Below are 16623 nucleotides of genomic sequence, written 5' to 3'. Positions count from 1 at the left end.
TCTGTTTCTATCTGTCTGGTGAGTGCATGCACCCTATAGCAAAAACCTCTCCCCCAAAAAAGAAAAAAAAAAAAATTGGAGGCTTACATATTTGTGTTAAAGAGAATTATCAAAGTCAACAGCTCTGATCATCACTAAGCCTTCTGCTTACTTATCATCTGGCTAGTAAATGGCCCTGGCTGGTGGCCTCTATGACAGAGAGAGAGGAAAGGTTGTCTGTCCATCAGGGAAGGAATGTGCTTGCTGTCTGCCACTTAGCGAGTCACTAATATCCTGATGTTTGTTTCCATGAGAACTAACTGGATTTTTTTTTTCTATTCAAGTTGAGTGAGATACTCAAATTCGGTTTGGATAAACTGCTGTCCTCTGACGGAAGCACCATAGATGAAGTAGACCTGGAGTCCATCCTGGGAGAAACAAAAGATGGCCAGTGGGTCTCTGAGGCCTTGCCCGCAGCAGCAGGAGGGAGCAGAGAGCAGGAAGACGGAAGTAAGTTGGAGATTAGAGCAGAGCTAATGGCACAACTGCTCTCAAACTTCAAAGGGCTAATAGAAAGATGGAATTAAAGTAGTGTTGGGTTGTCGGAAAAGTCATGACACATTTTTGCATAGAAAAAAATACGTCATAACTGTTCCTATGACCTAATAGTTCATTTTGATACAGAAAATTCTTGAAATCTACATTTTTTTCCCTTTTGCCAGAGGGTATGTACACTTGCCATAGAGAGACAAAGAGAGAGGAAGAGGAGAAGACTGTCCATGAAGAATGGTCATGCCACAATCCCTTCTCCTCCATCTCTTCCTCCTGTCGGGATTTTTGGGCACGCTCAGATACTAGCCTAGCATGTTTCTCAAGCCATTGGTCTGGGACTTGAACCACACAGTCGGCCTGTGCAATCAGGCTGCTTTAATCACCAGTCCATTGATCCAGTCTCATAGTTTTTTTTTCATAATATGCATTTTCCATGAACTTTTTGAGGACCTGTGTAGACACCTGAGGTGAGCCTCGTGGAAAGTCCTGAATGTTGTTTCCCTGAGTTATCTCTTTTTCTGCCTAACCCCATTGTCACCCTGTACATAGTGTTTATGGTTTACTCAATCCAAGAACTCTTCCCAGACTAAGTGGGAGTTTGGCTATTTGAACTTTAAGCTGGAATCATGATGTTAATACTTATGGTAGGATTGGTTTGTATCTTTCCTCCCTCAGTTGCAAGCATCTTCTCTTTCGTTAACTAGCAAAGTCTGCTGTCTTTTGTAGGGTGCTCTGCACATGGTCATCCCTCTTCTGAACAGTAGTCTGGTTGGCTTGTAAATTACAGAGAATGTTGATTTTTTTTTTCTGTGGGCCCATCACCAGTAAGGACTATCTTTATACCTTTTCCTTGACCCCATGTGGTATAGGAGATGATTTTTGTCTTTTTCTTAATTTTTGTTTCTGAATTTGATCAACATTTTTTTTTTTTTTTTTGGTGCAGTAGCTCTGTGTTTCCTGATGCCTCGTGGTTGTTTTAAAATGACTTTATTTTCCTGTATCAGTGAAAACAGGGATTCAGTATAGCCTGATGTTGAGATCTGGAAGTATGTATGTATTTTTAGTTTTGCTTTAGAACACATGTACTTGCCAGAGAGAGAAAGAGAGAAAGTGAGAAAATAATCCCCATGGTAGATGACCACACTGCAGTCCCTTCTCTTCCAATTTCCTTTTGGAATTCTGGACAAGCATACACATGCACCCAGTGGGGATTTCAAGCCACAATTCCAGGACTTGAACTGCACAGTCAGCCAACCTTGTGGGATCCAGGTGCCTTAACCACCATGCCACCTGCGGACCCTCAAATTGCTATCTTTTTTTGACTCTTAATTGTTTAGTTGTTATGAATTAGAGATGATTTTATTATTATTATTGATCTGTATGATTTTTCTAGGATATGTGGAGAATTTGGAATTTAGGTAGTCTTTGACTTTCCTTATAGCTTTAAAAATTTTTATAATATTAGTTTGTCATGACATATTTTTGGACAAAAAAAATGCATCATGACTTTCCTGACAATCCAGTAATATCCTGTTTATGTTCTTCAAGCACTCTTTTTCTTTGCTTATTGTCTTAATTGTATATTTTTCTTATTTTAAGGACATAATATCCTATTTGAGGACATTTATTATAGTATTTTAAAATCTTATTCCAGGGAGGATATGATGTTCCTCCATCCATTGCATTGTCTTTCTTCCAGTTGCTTCTCCCCCTTCTTCTTTTTTTAAGCTTTGTTTTGTAATCTCTTGTTTTTGTAGTAGTTTCCCTAAAACGCCTGTTGTCCTCTGGCTGTCTGATCATGCGTGCTGGTGAGGTTCCACAAAGCTGATGGGCATCTCTGGCATGAGCAGGTGGATGGCCTTGTGGGCCCCATTCCAGCATCAGTGAGTGCTGAACCAGCTTTTTCATGGAGGAAGCCTTCCCAGATGTCCGCACCTGAATGCTTTTCAGTGGGCAGCTCATTTTCTATAGAGGTGAATTTTTAATATATTCCACGGAAGAGATAGGGTTTGGAGTAAATTTGTCTGTTCAAATTGAAAAGACAGAGTGAATTAAGGGTTCCTGGCACACCTGTTATTTGGCATACAGACCTTCTCAGTTCCTCCATTTGCTTATAAATCCCGTTTCTGGAAGATTGAGAGGGTTTCTATTCCCGTAATTGCCACTTGGCGATCCTTATAAACACCCTTGTGTTTTGCTTCTACAGCTCTTAAATCTGTTATCCCTCCAGCTACTTTCCATATTCCTAAGGGTTGCTGAATTTTTATTTATTTACCTTTTTAAAAATCCCTTTTCCTATAATTTGGTGGTTTCAGGTGATAAGAAATAGATGCATGTGGTCGTATTTTCAAGTTATATTTTGATTGCATTAACTACCAAAGCTTGCATCTATTTCTGCCCTTATCCAGGTGAAATTCAGCTTACTTTCCTAACATTTATTAATACTAGAACAAAATAAAATTGAACTGTTTCAGAAAGATAATTATTTCTCAGTCAGTCCAACTGCCTAAGGAATGATATATTTTTCAGACAGTCTAACTGCTGGTAAAAATCCACAGTTGTGTTACAATTCAGATTTTTGTCTGTGATGTATGGGGTGTTGTCCCCCTGTGGTAGATGGTTCTATAGATGAGAGCCTGGACCTGTGGGCCCTAACCTTCTCTAGGCTGTAGAGTGGAGAGAGAACACAGTTAAAAATAATATAAATGAATATGAAAAACTAGTAATTAAAGCACCCCGCATCAAAATTATAAACAGAACTGCTTTATTTTGAATGCCATAGTTTTTTTTTTCCAAAGCACATTTGTAAGTTAAGAATTGCATGCAGTATGAAGCTACATATGTTGATCATATCTGACACTTCTCAGCTCTTTATTTTTTCCCACTTGTTGATAGAGTGCTTCATTGAAAGCCCCCTGCTGATTTAATTAGCAAATGCCAATTAGAATTACAGCTGGTTAGATTTAGGTACAAGTGCGAAGCAATTGATCTCTTGAGAATGAAAATGTTTTGCTTTCATACTCTCTAGGGAAAACATACTTAGAGCTGATTTCCTATTGCTGTGAAAATGCATTATCTGATAACATGTGCTATTAAATATACTTTACTTTTGAATCTTTAGCTTACCTCTCTGTGGTCGCTAGTCTTGGCTAGTTATGACTTGTCTTTATCACTCAATTCATGATCTTGGCATATCACCCAACCCGTTGAGCCTTTGTGTCCTCATCTGCAAAACGGTGCTATTAATGCCTGCTTTTCCCTTTCAGAGTTTTAAAAATCAAATGTGATAATAGATGTGAAAGTACTCTAGTAGCATAAAGTGCTATTCAAGATTACAAGTTATTTCCGTAATTATTATTTGCTAACCCATTATCTCTCCACCCCTCTATAGACACAGTGATACTGAAAAGAGTACATTGGCCGTAGGGTTAGAACATCGTGGCTTTACCATTTATTAGCAGGGGGAATTGGGGAATCCCTTAATCCTTGCCTGTGTTTCGGTTTTCCCTTTGATAAGTGGGTTGGTTGTACCAAGATTATGATGAAGATGGTAAAGATGCCTCATAAGATCTGTAAAGAATATTGTAAATCCAAAGGATTATTTTTGTGATTCTTTATTTTCTCATAAATTTGTCACTTGTTCTTTTAATATTACAGAAAAGGGGAAGAAGAATTGAATATCAAAAGTGCTTTGGCCGTACATAGGATAGATTTTATTAGGTGATCTTAATGTCAATGAAGTTTGTGCTGAGGATTAGCTGTAGGTTGTGTGAGTGACAAGTGATCTGTGACTGAGCCAAGTAGAGGGGTTTGACAGATTCACAGACCGTCTAAAGATGGGTCACAAGGGGGTTAAGGTATACTCTCTCCTTGAAAAGTAAGCATCCAGGATCCCCATGTAGAATCCAAGCCCATCAGTGTCAGGATGAGAAATGGAGTCTCTTCATCACAAGCTGGTCTCGCCCATTCAGAATACAAGCAGTTGTCTTGTTCACTCTAGTCATTGCCCTGAATAGTATTCATCTATTTTGCTTTACTATCTGACATTTCTTTCTTTGTGTTTTATATTCTTAGAGAACCATATGTACTTATTCGAAGGTAAAGATTATTCTAAAGAGACCAGTAAGGAAGACAGAAAATCATTCGAACAACTGGTGAATCTTCAGAAAACCCTTTTGGAGAAAACTAATCAAGAAGGCCGGTCACTCCGAAATAAAGGCTGTGTAAGAACTATTAATTTATGTAAAATAATTTTTTTTTAAACTGCCATCCTAAGAGAACAAAAACCAATGCTGGGATCATTTTGTTTCTCTTAGCGTGATTTGTTAAGAAATAAGTTTGTGTTTGTTGTTATACTCTACCCTAGTATAAAAACTGTAAAAAAGATGTCATCAAAACATCAACAAGGAGACTGTATTACCTGATTTAATTCAGGTGAAAGATCATCTTGACCCTGTGTCATTAAGTGAGGATGATAGTCCTAAGTGATATATGGAATATCCAGTGTTTGGAACTTGGTATGTGCTTATTAAATCTAGCTATCATTATGATCATCGTGATATTGAAATACTGTTTAAAAAAGAATTGTTATAGAAGGATTTCCACTAATAATGGTTAAAATGGTATTTTACATGTTGTGTTTGTAATCAAGGAAAAAATGTTACTTTTTAAAAGTACCTTATTCCTAATGAAATGAATCAGAATGACTGCACCCGCCATGCTAATATTCTGGATGAATTTAGAGTACAGTCTTGCTGTCACCACGTCTCTAAGATGTATAATATGCACAGGAAATCAAGGTGTCTTGCTGCTAGTTCCACCACACAGTGTGGTATGGAGGTGCAGTGTTTTGTGAATTATACATATTGCTTTGGTGCAGAGCATCCTTTAGGGATGAACCAAACGCTTGGAGGAAAGGGCAGTTCTTGACCTTCTTGATTATGCTCTTGTTCTCCCTGCAGATTGTTATTGCAGGCCTTGAAGGGGGATCTACCAGAAGGAAACGGATTTTGAGCCCAGAGGAGCTAGAAGACAGACAGAAGAAAAGACAAGAAGCAGCAGCCAAGAGAAAGAGGCTAATGGAAGAGAAGAGGAGGAAAAAAGAAGAAGCTGATCATAAGAAAAAGTACATTAGTATTGCTGACCAAGGCGAGGGTCACAGTCAGTAAAGAGTCACTATTGTATCATGAGTCCATGGTGAAACTTCAGTTTAAAAATATAGAAAACTCTAAAGCTATTGGTGACAGAATATATTTTTAAATATTTATTTAACTGTATTAATCATTATTATTAGTAGTAGTATTTTTAAATTTGCTTTAGAGCATGTGCACTCAGCCAGAGAGACAAAGAGAGAGGAGTGAGAAAGCAGGCCCCCAGGTCTAGGACTTGAACCATAGTCAGCCATGTGGGAGTCCAGTACCTTAGCCACCACGCCACCTGCTGGCCCTACAGACTACTTTTGTAAAGATGAAACTTTGGGACCAGCAGATGGCGTAATGGTTATGTTGCTGGACTCCCACATAGTCAACCACAGTTCAAGTCCTGAACCCATCGGCTAAAAACTCTTGCCAGGGAGGGACCAGCAGTTAGTGTAATGGCTGTGTCGCTGGACTCCCATGTAGCTGACCACAGTCCAAGTCCTGGACCCAGTGGCTTAAACTCACGCCGGGCACATGTGTGTGGATGCCCAAGATCCTAAGAGGAGAATGGAGAAGGGATTGTGGCGTGGCCATCCCCCCGGGGGGTGATTTCTCACTTTCTGTCTCTCTGTCTCCCTCTGTCTTTCTGGCAATCGCACGCGCCCTATAGCAAAAACCTCTCCCAAAAAAGAAAAAAAAAAACTCTCGCCAGGTACATGTGCGTGCGTGCCCAAGATTCCAAGAAGAGAATGAAAGAGAAGGGATTGCTGTGTGGCCATCTCCCCAGGGAGTGATTTCTTGCTTTCTATCTCTCCGTGGTGAGTGCATGTGCCCTATAGCAAAAATCTTTCTCAAAAAAAGATTTAACTTACATTTTGCCAGAGGGCATGTGTAGTTGCCAGAGACAGAAGAAAGAGAAATCATTCTCTACAGGTCATGGTCACATCGCAATCCCTTCTCATCCTTTTCTCCTTCCTTTTGGGATTTTGGGCACACACACACATATGCCCCATGTGCTTCTCAGCCAGGTCTGGGTTATATTGCTGGACTCCCACGTAGTCAACCACGGTTCAAGTCCTGAACCCATCAGCTAAAAACTTGCCAGGGAAGGACTAGCAGTTAGCTTAATGGCTATGTTGCTGGACTCCCATGTAGCTGACCATGGTTCGAGTCTCGTGCCCGGTGGCTTAAACTCACGCTGGCACGTGTGCGTGTGTGCCCAAGATCCTAAGAGGAGAATGGACGGACCATGTGAGATCCAGCTGCCTTAACTACCAGGCTATGGAGCCAGACCTTAAAGATTAAACTTTAACCACAACATTTTGACTACAGCAGAGAAGATGCATTCCGTTGAAACAAGCAAATTTGAAGATTTTGTTGAGGCTGTCTGATAGCATAGTTTATTTGAATGATTTCTTTTATTTATGTTCTTAAAGACAGGGACATTCAGTAGATGCTCCTTATTGAAGTGTAGTCAGAATACAAGTAAGCTGATCAGTGAGACTTGATTATTTTCAAATAAGCAGAAAGCTTTACTCAGGGTGAGTTTCCAGTTGGCAGTTATTGTTCGTGACTAGCAATACAAAATGTGCTCCAAGAGAAATTATGACAGGCCCGGTGATTTCTTTTTCTCTCTGGCCTGTGGAAGGATGGCTTGGTGGGAGTCCAACAATTACCAGTCCTTCTGCCTGCCCTCTGAGGAGAGCGAGCCCGAGGACCTTGAGGATGTGGAAGAGGAGAGCTCTGCTGAGCTGGATCCTGAAGATCCAGACTCAACCTCCATCAAGTACATCAGCGGTGACGTCACCCACCCGCAGGCTGGAGCAGAGGACGCTCTCATAGTGCACTGTGTAGGTACGAGAAATGGGGCTTCAGTCTCGATGGTGCCAAGAGCTGGGGAGGATGAGGTAGAACCCTGGCCTAGAGTGATGGTCCCGGTGTGGTATTTTGGGGTCAAAAAGCATAAATTTTAGGGTCAGGAGACATGAATTTAACTCTTAGCTATCTCCATTACTTGGTTGAATTACCCAACCTCCCTGAGCCTCAACTTCCTTACCCATATAATGGAATAATATCTGCCTTTTCCTCCACACAAGGTTTTTAAGAGAGTGACAGGAGGCAACGTTGAGAAAACAGATGAAAACCTTAAGAAAAGGCAGAACTCCAAGCGTGTGCCCATCACTGCCTTTGCACTTTTTGCTTTCTCTGCCTGGAACTCTTTTTGCCACATCAAGCTGCTTCTCAGAGGTCTTCCCTGGTCACCTCATGCAAAAGAGACTCCATCCCAACCTCTGTTATCATCCATGCTCTTCTATTTTTCTGTATTATGCACATCCCACCCGACATAGTACCTTTGTATTCGTGCAACTGACTGTCTCATTATACTGGAAAATAAGTTTCATGGGAACAAGGATTCTATTTTCTTACTCCTCTAACCATTGTGCTTCGAACAATGCCTCACACGTAACACATGTGAACAATAGTTCACATTGTAGCACGAATGAATGACTGGCTACCGTGTGGTCACCAGCTCTGTTAGTACCAGCTTGAGTAAGTCGTCTTGCCATTCCTCTTCCCTACCTGTAAAATGGAAGTTTTGTGCTGTTGTAGAACCAATGCTTCAGCTCACTTTCCTTTATTTACGTCTATGTCACATCCCCTTCTCCTTCCTGGTCATCTTCCAGGAATTACAGATTCGCCACAGAGATTTTACTTATTCAGAACATAATCATTGAGATGCTTTTTTGTTATCGTGGCCAGATGTGTCTTCCAGGAAACCTAAGCATATCTGAGGAGTCCAACCTCTGATATTTCTAGGAGATTAGATTTTTTCTTCCCTTTGAAATGTCATTCTTCCACAAGCCTTTTTCCCCCCCTTTATTCACGACAGAGTGCATACGTGCACATGTGAGGTAGGGTGAGGGGAAGCACCCCTAGTGCGATCCTTTTTCCTCCAATTCTCCTTCCCGTCAGCATCCTGAGCATGCACACACATACCACCTGTTGCTACAGGTGCTGGGATTTGAACTCCAGTTGGCCCTGTGGGATCTGGCTTTCTCTGCATAGCACTTAACTGCTACACTACAGAACTGGCCCCTCAAGCCTATTTTGTGTGCCTTTGTTTTTTTCTAAATTGTGGACTGGATTTTGACTCTAGAGGTGAAAATTTTCTCTTTCTTCTATCAGATGATTCTGGCCGCTGGGGCAGAGGTGGTTTATTCACAGCTCTGGAAACACGATCGGCTGAGCCAAGAAAAATTTATGAGCTGGCTGGGAAAATGAAAGGTAAGAAGCATAATAGAGGAGGGGTTGGGGATGGTGTAAAACAGGGCAGGACTCTCGGAACCAGCAGATTTGACTGGCATAACAGAGGTGATATTTTATATTTTATATTTTAATATGACTTAAACAACTGGATTGTGTAAGATAAGCAGCATTTCTATTTGAACAAAATGGTCAAAGTGGGTTATATAAACTATAGAATTAAATTGACACATTAATCTAGAACATCGGTTTGATTTGGATAATAGATACAATAGAATGCAATATTTCAGTGACTTAAGGCAAACATAAGACTTCTAAAGGAATTTAGAAGTGACCAGTGCTCCCTGCCCCCACCCCCAGATACTTCTGAAGTCTGTACTCACTCTTCAAAGCCTATAAGTGTATTTTGCTAGTTATCTTTGAGGAGCAGTGAATTAAAGATCATACAAATTCAGGAGTAACACAGGTGAGTACCTGGTTAAGGTGGTGACTGAGAGTGAGAAAAGGTTACAAAAGAGTCTGAAGGTGGGGTTCAAAACCTAATCGGATTTTGGGACCAGCAGTTAGCGTAATGGCTATGTCGCTGGACTTCCATGTAGTCGACCGTGTCCCGGACCCGACGGCTTAAACTCACAGTGGGCGTGTGTGCGTGTGTGCCCAAGATCCCAAGAGGAGAATGAGGAGAAGGGATTGCGGCATGACCATCCCCCCTGGAGGATTATTTCTCGCTTTCTATCTCTCTGTCTCTCTGTCTTTCTGGAGATCTCACACATACTATAGCAAAAACCTCTTAAAAAAAAAAAACTAATCAGATTTGGAAAAGGATTGAGAGTAGTTCTCCTTTAGTTGTCTAGTGATCTTGATCTTGGTCCTTAGTGAATTTAATGTTCTATTACTTCTTTCATTTTACCTTAGACTTGCATTTGGGAGGTGTCCTTTTATTTCCTATTGATGACAAAGAGTCAAGAAACAAAGGACAAGATTTGGTAAGTTTGAAAAGAAATCTTATTGGGGCGAGCAGGTGGCATAGTGGTTAAAGCACTAGATTCTCACATGGCCTGACCACGGTTCAAGTCCTGGATCTATGACCTGAAACACGCCGGGCACATGTGTACATGTGTGCCCAAAACCCTGAGGAAAGAATAGAGAAGGAATTGTGGCATGACTATACCCCTTAGAGGGTGATTTCAAACTCTTCCTCTCACTATCTCTCCCTGGTGAGTACATGCACCTCCTGAAAAGATAAAACTTATTTCTTACAAGAACTAAAATTTGAATCACGTCAGCTTCTCTTGGCCTCTCACAGTGTTGGAGCTCAGACGACAATAACAAAATAAAGAGACCAGGTGTCTTAGACAACAGAAAGTCATTATGCACTGTTCTAGAGGCCAGAAGCCCAAGCACAAGGTGACGCAGTTTGGTTTCTCCTGAGGCCTTTCTCCTTGGCTTGGAGATGGCCTTTATTCACTGTGTCCTCACGTTGTCATTCCTCCGTGCACATATATCCCTTGCTGGGTGTGCTTCTTTCCTCTTTCTCCATCCTAAAAACGTCATTTTAACCTAATCACCTCCTTAAAGAGCCTGACCCCTTGGGACCAGCAGATGGCATAACGGTTACGTCACTAGACTCCCACATGGCCGACTGCTGTGCGAGTCCTGGACTTAGAGGCTTGAAACTCAGGCTGGGTGTGTGTGCATGTGTGCATGCATGCCCATAATCTCACAAGGAAAATGGAGAAGGGATTGCTGCATGGCCATTCCCTCTGGGGAGTGATTTCTTACTTTCTGTCTCTGTCTCTCTGGCAAGCACATGCACCCTATAACAAAAATTTCTCTTTAAAAAATAAATAAATAAGAGACCCTGACCTCAAATACAGTCATATTTGGAGGTCCTAGGGGTTAGGACTTCAACTTGTAAATTTTGAAGGACATGATTTAGCTCACAGCAAGCAAGTTGGGTTATACCCTGCCCTCACTTCTGTTGCCCAGACTTCTGTGCATCACATCCTCTACTTCCTTGTTCCCTGCACTGGCCTAGGTGACAGGCCCCTCCTAAGTACAGGACTCTCATCTTTTTATCCTTAGTTGTTTTCACAGTACTAGCTCATAGGAAATGCTCAGTGACATTTACTGAGTGAATAAGAAAACATGACTCAAAACCCTGATGGCTTCATCACTTATATGAAAATTTTTATAAAAGAAGTTTTCTTATCCAGGCCTTGGCAGGAGAAGAACCCATTCATATTTCCTCTGCCAATATCAAAATCTTCCTCTTGCATCTTAGCTATCTCCCACTTGCCTTCAATTTGGGATACTTATAATGAGGTGGTGTTGTTGTTTGTTTTTATCATCATCATTATTATTATTTTAATTTGACCAGAGAAGGAGAGAGGGTAAGTGAGATAGCTGGGTCTAGGACTCAAACCATGGTCAGCCATATGGGAGTCCAGTGCCTTAAGCACCATGCCAGCCTGCTGGCCCCTGTAATGAGTTTTATTTCTTAGGTTTAACCTAGCTTTCTCCAAGGCTGGAATTAATATTCAAATTTTAAGCACAAATCTTGCTGACTTACTGAAAGAGAAATTTAGAAACCAGGCTAAAAGAGAGGTTCATTTGCTTGAGGTTGGTGGTCTATGGGGCTAATGACAAAGTGATTTCTGTTTGTTTAATCATTTGTTGAGTAATTTTCAAAACACTAAAAAAGAAAAAAATGAGAATGACACAGTATCTTTGCATAAGAAACTCAGAATCTGGTGACTCAAGAAAAATGTTTATAGTGAGTATAACTCCAAGTCTATGACATGACTATTGTGCTATTAGTCACAGCATTTCCCATGATGCACTCCAGCTCTACCCTACTTAGATTAGGACAGGGTGGGTGATCATTGGCATTTTGTCCTCATGAGCATTGTTTGCTCAGAGATGGAATGACTGCTTGTCCTGGGGTTGTAGGCTGACTTGAGCATTGATTAGAGGACTGAAAGACAAGAGCTTCTAAAATCCATCTACTCCTAAGATTTTAAACAATTATTTCTTCATCCATGAGAGCACTTAGAAAATCCAAGGGGTCTTCAAAAAGTTAATAGAAAATATATATCAAAGATTTTTGCACCAAAATTAGCTCGTACTTTAATTCCATTTTTCTACAAACTTTCTGAAGCCTTCTTGTACCTGTTTCGGACTCTGGTTTTAACATATCTTAAAAGGAAGAAGAATCCGGGACCAGCAGTTGGTATAATGGCTATGTCGCTGGACTCCCATGTAGTCCACCGTGGTTTGAGTCCTGGACCCAGTGGCTTAAACTCACGCCAGGCGTGTGTGTGTGCATGCCCAAGATCCCGAGAGGAGAAGGGATTGCGGCATGGTCATCCCCCCCGGGGGGTAATTTCTTGCTTTCTGTCTCTGTCTTTCTGGCAAGCACACGCCCCCTTTCACAAAAATCTCTCCAAAAAAAAAAGAAGAAAGAAAAGGAAAAAGAGGATTAGCCCCATGGGCTAGTGGTTGAGGGAGCTGTATCTCACATGGCTGACCATGGTTTTAATCTTGGCTTCAGTTGCTAGAAAAACACATCAGGTATGTGTGAGTGTGTGTGTGTGTGCGTGTGCATGCATATGCATGCCCCAGATCCTTACAGGATGGAGAAATGAAGAAGGGATTGCAATGTGACACATCCATTTGGGAGTGCTTTCTCTCTCTATCCTTCTGGCAATCGCATGCGCTCCCTGGCAGTTAAAAAAAAAATTTAAAAAGTAGTAGTAAAAGAAAAAGGAAAGCAGGGACCAGCAGTTAGCGTAATGGCTATGTCGCTGGACTCCCACATAGTCGACTGCGGTTTGGGTCCCAGACCCGGTGGCTTAAAACCCACGCCGGGCGTGTGTGCATGCGTACCCAAGATCCCAAGAGGAGAATGGAGGAGAAGGGATTGCGGCGTGGCCATCCCCTCTGTGGGGTGATTTCTCACTTTCTATTTCTCTGTCTCTCTCTCTCTCTCTGTCTGGCGAGCGCACGCACCCTATAGTGAAAAACCTCTCAAAAAAAAAAAAAAAAAAGGAAAGCCTATAAAAGTTACCACACAATGAAATAGAACAAACATGATGGGGATGGAGTCAGACAGGTAGTCGGACATTGTTGTTCAGGCAGAGCACCCAAAGAAGGTGAAGGCGGAGCACAAGTGATCTGTAACTTGCTCTGACCCCTCCTGGGCAGGTCACAGTGGGCAGTGGAGCCAGCTCTTGTCCTATTAGTCACTTACTGGTTGTTCTTCCCAGTTGGCCTTGATTGTGGCTCAGCACCGTGATCGCTCCAATGTCCTGTCTGGCATTAAGATGGCAGCCCTGGAAGAGGGCCTGAAAAAGATATTTTTAGCAGCAAAGAAAAAGAAAGGTAAGCTCTTTCTCTGTGCTCAGGAGTAGATAAATTTCTGTTTCTAAGCTCATGATGTATTTTTGAAGGGAGCTGAGAAATGTCAAGACCTGCTTCAATATACATGATAAAGAAAAAAACCACACCAACTTATATTTGTATGGCCCTTTTTTCCTTTCCAGATCATTTTTGTATCCATTATTTCTGTGGACCATTTCCATCCACTGAGTATTTTTAACCTCATATTACCTGCAAGAAAGCAGAGGAGCAGAAATGAATTAAGTGGGTCACATGCAGACAGGAAATCCTATTTATTAGCTCTCTTCTTGGAGAAGCAGTACACAACACTTCTCTGCCAAAAAAGAGTTAGTTTTGTTTCTAAACATAGTGTATCTCAGAGTCTTCCTTTGATTGGCTTGTTAGATCTATGATTGGCTTGTTAAAATCTATGTTTATTTTAATTATGATTCTGTCATTAAGTAGACACAGTGGAATTAGAAAGTGATTATTTACAGAGCTGGTGGGTCCTTGTGTTTAATAGAATAATTTAATTTTTCTCTATCGTAGCCCCCTGCCCAGAATATTTTTGATGTTTTATGCATTGAGTGGGACAATCGGTAATTATTTTCTCCCTTGTATACCAGTCAATCCATTTTTGACGAGCAAAAACAGCATGATCTGTTCTTTTCTTTTTAATAGCAAGTGTTCATCTTCCACGCATCGGACATGCCACAAAAGGTTTTAACTGGTATGGTACTGAGCGACTTATTCGGAAACACTTGGCGGCAAGAGGCATCCCAACTTATATGTATCCTTTCGTACTGTGTCCCAACTCGAGAGAGAACTGTGTTACATTTTCTATTACCACTGTTTACTCCTCTCCTGCATTCTTCACAATTCCCCTCTTCAGTAAGACAAAAACTGCAAATTCTTTCTAACATATATACATCCAATATATACATTCAAGGAAACAAGCATTTCTGGGTGCCAACAGACAGATTTAAAGATACATGAGGGAGGCAATTAATTGAACAGTTGCCATTTGGTAACACATTGAATCTGTCTCTCATTACTTCCATATGGATCTTTCAGATCTGTGGACCAAGGTCAAATTCTAAGACCTTCACTCTAAAGTAAAGAGACCACGGCTGAGAATGACATTCTTGGTCAGACAAGTAGAGCTCTTCCTGCCCTTCTCTGCATTGCTCAGCATAAAGGTCTGGAAGACAATACAAGAAAGTAAACCATGAACTGAAACAAACAAACAAAGCGAACTTTTTTTATTTCTGAACCTTTTTGATATTCTTAAGCAGTATGCAATTCTTTTTGATCTGTGAATCTACCTTAACAGGCTAGTATTCTCCTCTGATAATTTCCTCTATATAAATTAGCATTATATGAACTATATTATACAGAGTCCAAAATGACTGAAGCTGAATTAACCCCAAGCGCTGTATGGTCAGACAGAAACTCTACCTTTTTACTTAAGATCCTTACTGAAATTAATTCACTAGTGATGATATTCAAGGTATTTAAATCACTATAAAACCTTAGTAGAGGCCCAGCATGGTGATGTGCGCTGTCGATGCTCTGCCCTACAGACTGGGACCACGTGGGAGACCCAGGTTGGATTCCCAGCCCAACCTAAAGGCTGGGTGTGGTGATGTGCACTTGTGGACAGATGGAAAGCTGAGGCAGGAAGATCATGACATAATCAGACTCTGCCTTCTTAGGAGAGGTCATGTTTCATGTGCTTGCACAATTCAGGTATATCCAAAGAGTGTAAGTGTATCAAATAACAATAGCAGTGACAAGTATCAACAATATTAGAAGTATTTATGAATTGGTGAAAGAGAATGAAGGCATATGACTTTTAGAATGGTTGTTTCAAAAATTACTAAACTAGAGAACTAGTAATTTTGGAAAAGTTGATTTTAAAGCGATGAAATCTATCTTCCTTGACCATCCTTACAGATACTACTTCCCCAGAAGCAAAGCTGCTGTCCTTCATTCCCAGTCCTCATCTTCCTCTTCAGGATAGCTGGTGCCTTAATGATTGGCCTAGCATCAGATTCGTCTTCAGCAACCAGCTGACATTTGCCCATAACTACTGTGATAAGAGTATTTCAGAGAGGAATCACGTCTCGTGGGCCTCTAGGATGGTCTGTTTTCTGAGTTCTAATTTTGTTCCCCTGGATGTCACTCTGATTGGTACCTGTAATACAAGGATGCACAACCTGTCCGGGAAGGCCTTTGGCTCTAGTTTGCATAGCTTTTTGCATAATAATAAATTTTTTATCTCTTATAGTTTTGTTGTTGTTTTTCCACTCTATCTGCTTTTCTTCCCCCCCACCCCCCGACAGCTGAGGTTTTTTTCTACAGGGAAAGGTTGTAAAGGTCCAGGAGCTTTGAAAGGTGATGGAACTGAGTGGCTCTGGGATAAGGAAGCACTGTCAGCCACTTGATGCCTTCAGAACACAGGTCTTAAGAGGCCAAGGCTGAGAATGACATTCTCGGTCATACAAATGGAACTCTTCCTGCCCTTCTCTGCATTTCTCAGCATAAAGGTCTGGAAGACAATACATTAGCCAGAAGCCTGCCAAATGTGACTTCAGGGGATCTCCCCTACTCACCAAATTCAGTTCATCTTCAGGAAATAAAGGAAGTATGAAAACTGCACAGAATGACTAGTGATATTGGGAAGGCAGGAACCAAGAACCACCGGAGGAGTCATTGAAGAAAGACTATGTAAGCTGTGGCTTTTCATGCTTTTGTACGTGAAGTCTCAGTCTTAGCAGCTATCCTCAGCCAGTCTAATTTCTGTGGTTTTGAGGCCCTCAGAGTGCTGCAGGGGCCACTTCAGAATTCTCAGCTCTGGACTCTTGATGTGGAAACCCTGGCTATGGGGTTGGGGGCATGCTCAGAGCCAGCATCATGCCCCAGCAAGGTGGTACCTTTAGCACCTGGGTTTTACTGTTCAATTCGAATCTCTCCCTTTACCTTCATCCTTCAAGTTTAGCATGTGTACTCAAGACCTACTAGACCTTAAATTCATGATTCTTTAGGTCTTTTTTCCTTAACATTTCTGGCATTGTTTTTTTTTTTTTTTAGGCTTTTTTAGTTTTTTGTTTGTTATTTTTTAATTCTGCTATAGGGTGTATGCACTTGCCAGAGATGGACGAGGGGTGGGGAGGGAGTGAGAAATCACCCCCAGGACGATAGCCATGCCACAATCCTTTCTTTTCCATTCTCTTCTCGAGATTTTGGGCATACATGCACACTTGCCCCATATATTTTTGAAGCCATTGAGTCTGGGACTCAAACTGCA

At 41.3% G+C, this 16623-nt stretch overlaps 1 protein-coding gene across 1 annotated transcript in view; it reads left to right on the top strand.

The window, feature by feature from the left end:
- Positions 1–15602, top strand: part of CHD1L (chromodomain helicase DNA binding protein 1 like) — a 55212-nt gene extending 39610 nt beyond the window's left edge. The window contains 9 exon segments of the mRNA XM_027767387.1: positions 324–489; positions 4606–4754; positions 5493–5656; positions 7318–7523; positions 8856–8954; positions 9849–9919; positions 13202–13316; positions 13995–14103; positions 15270–15602. Of these exon segments, the coding sequence (XP_027623188.1) occupies positions 324–489; positions 4606–4754; positions 5493–5656; positions 7318–7523; positions 8856–8954; positions 9849–9919; positions 13202–13316; positions 13995–14103; positions 15270–15348 (1158 nt within the window). The 3' untranslated portion in view covers positions 15349–15602.
- Positions 15603–16623: the final 1021 nt, after the last annotated feature.

The sequence above is a fragment of the Tupaia chinensis genome, unplaced genomic scaffold (genome assembly GCF_000334495.1).
Source record: "Tupaia chinensis unplaced genomic scaffold, TupChi_1.0 Scaffold144247_1, whole genome shotgun sequence".
Classification (NCBI taxonomy): domain Eukaryota; kingdom Metazoa; phylum Chordata; class Mammalia; order Scandentia; family Tupaiidae; genus Tupaia; species Tupaia belangeri.
This window is presented reverse-complemented; position numbering and strand designations above follow the sequence as displayed.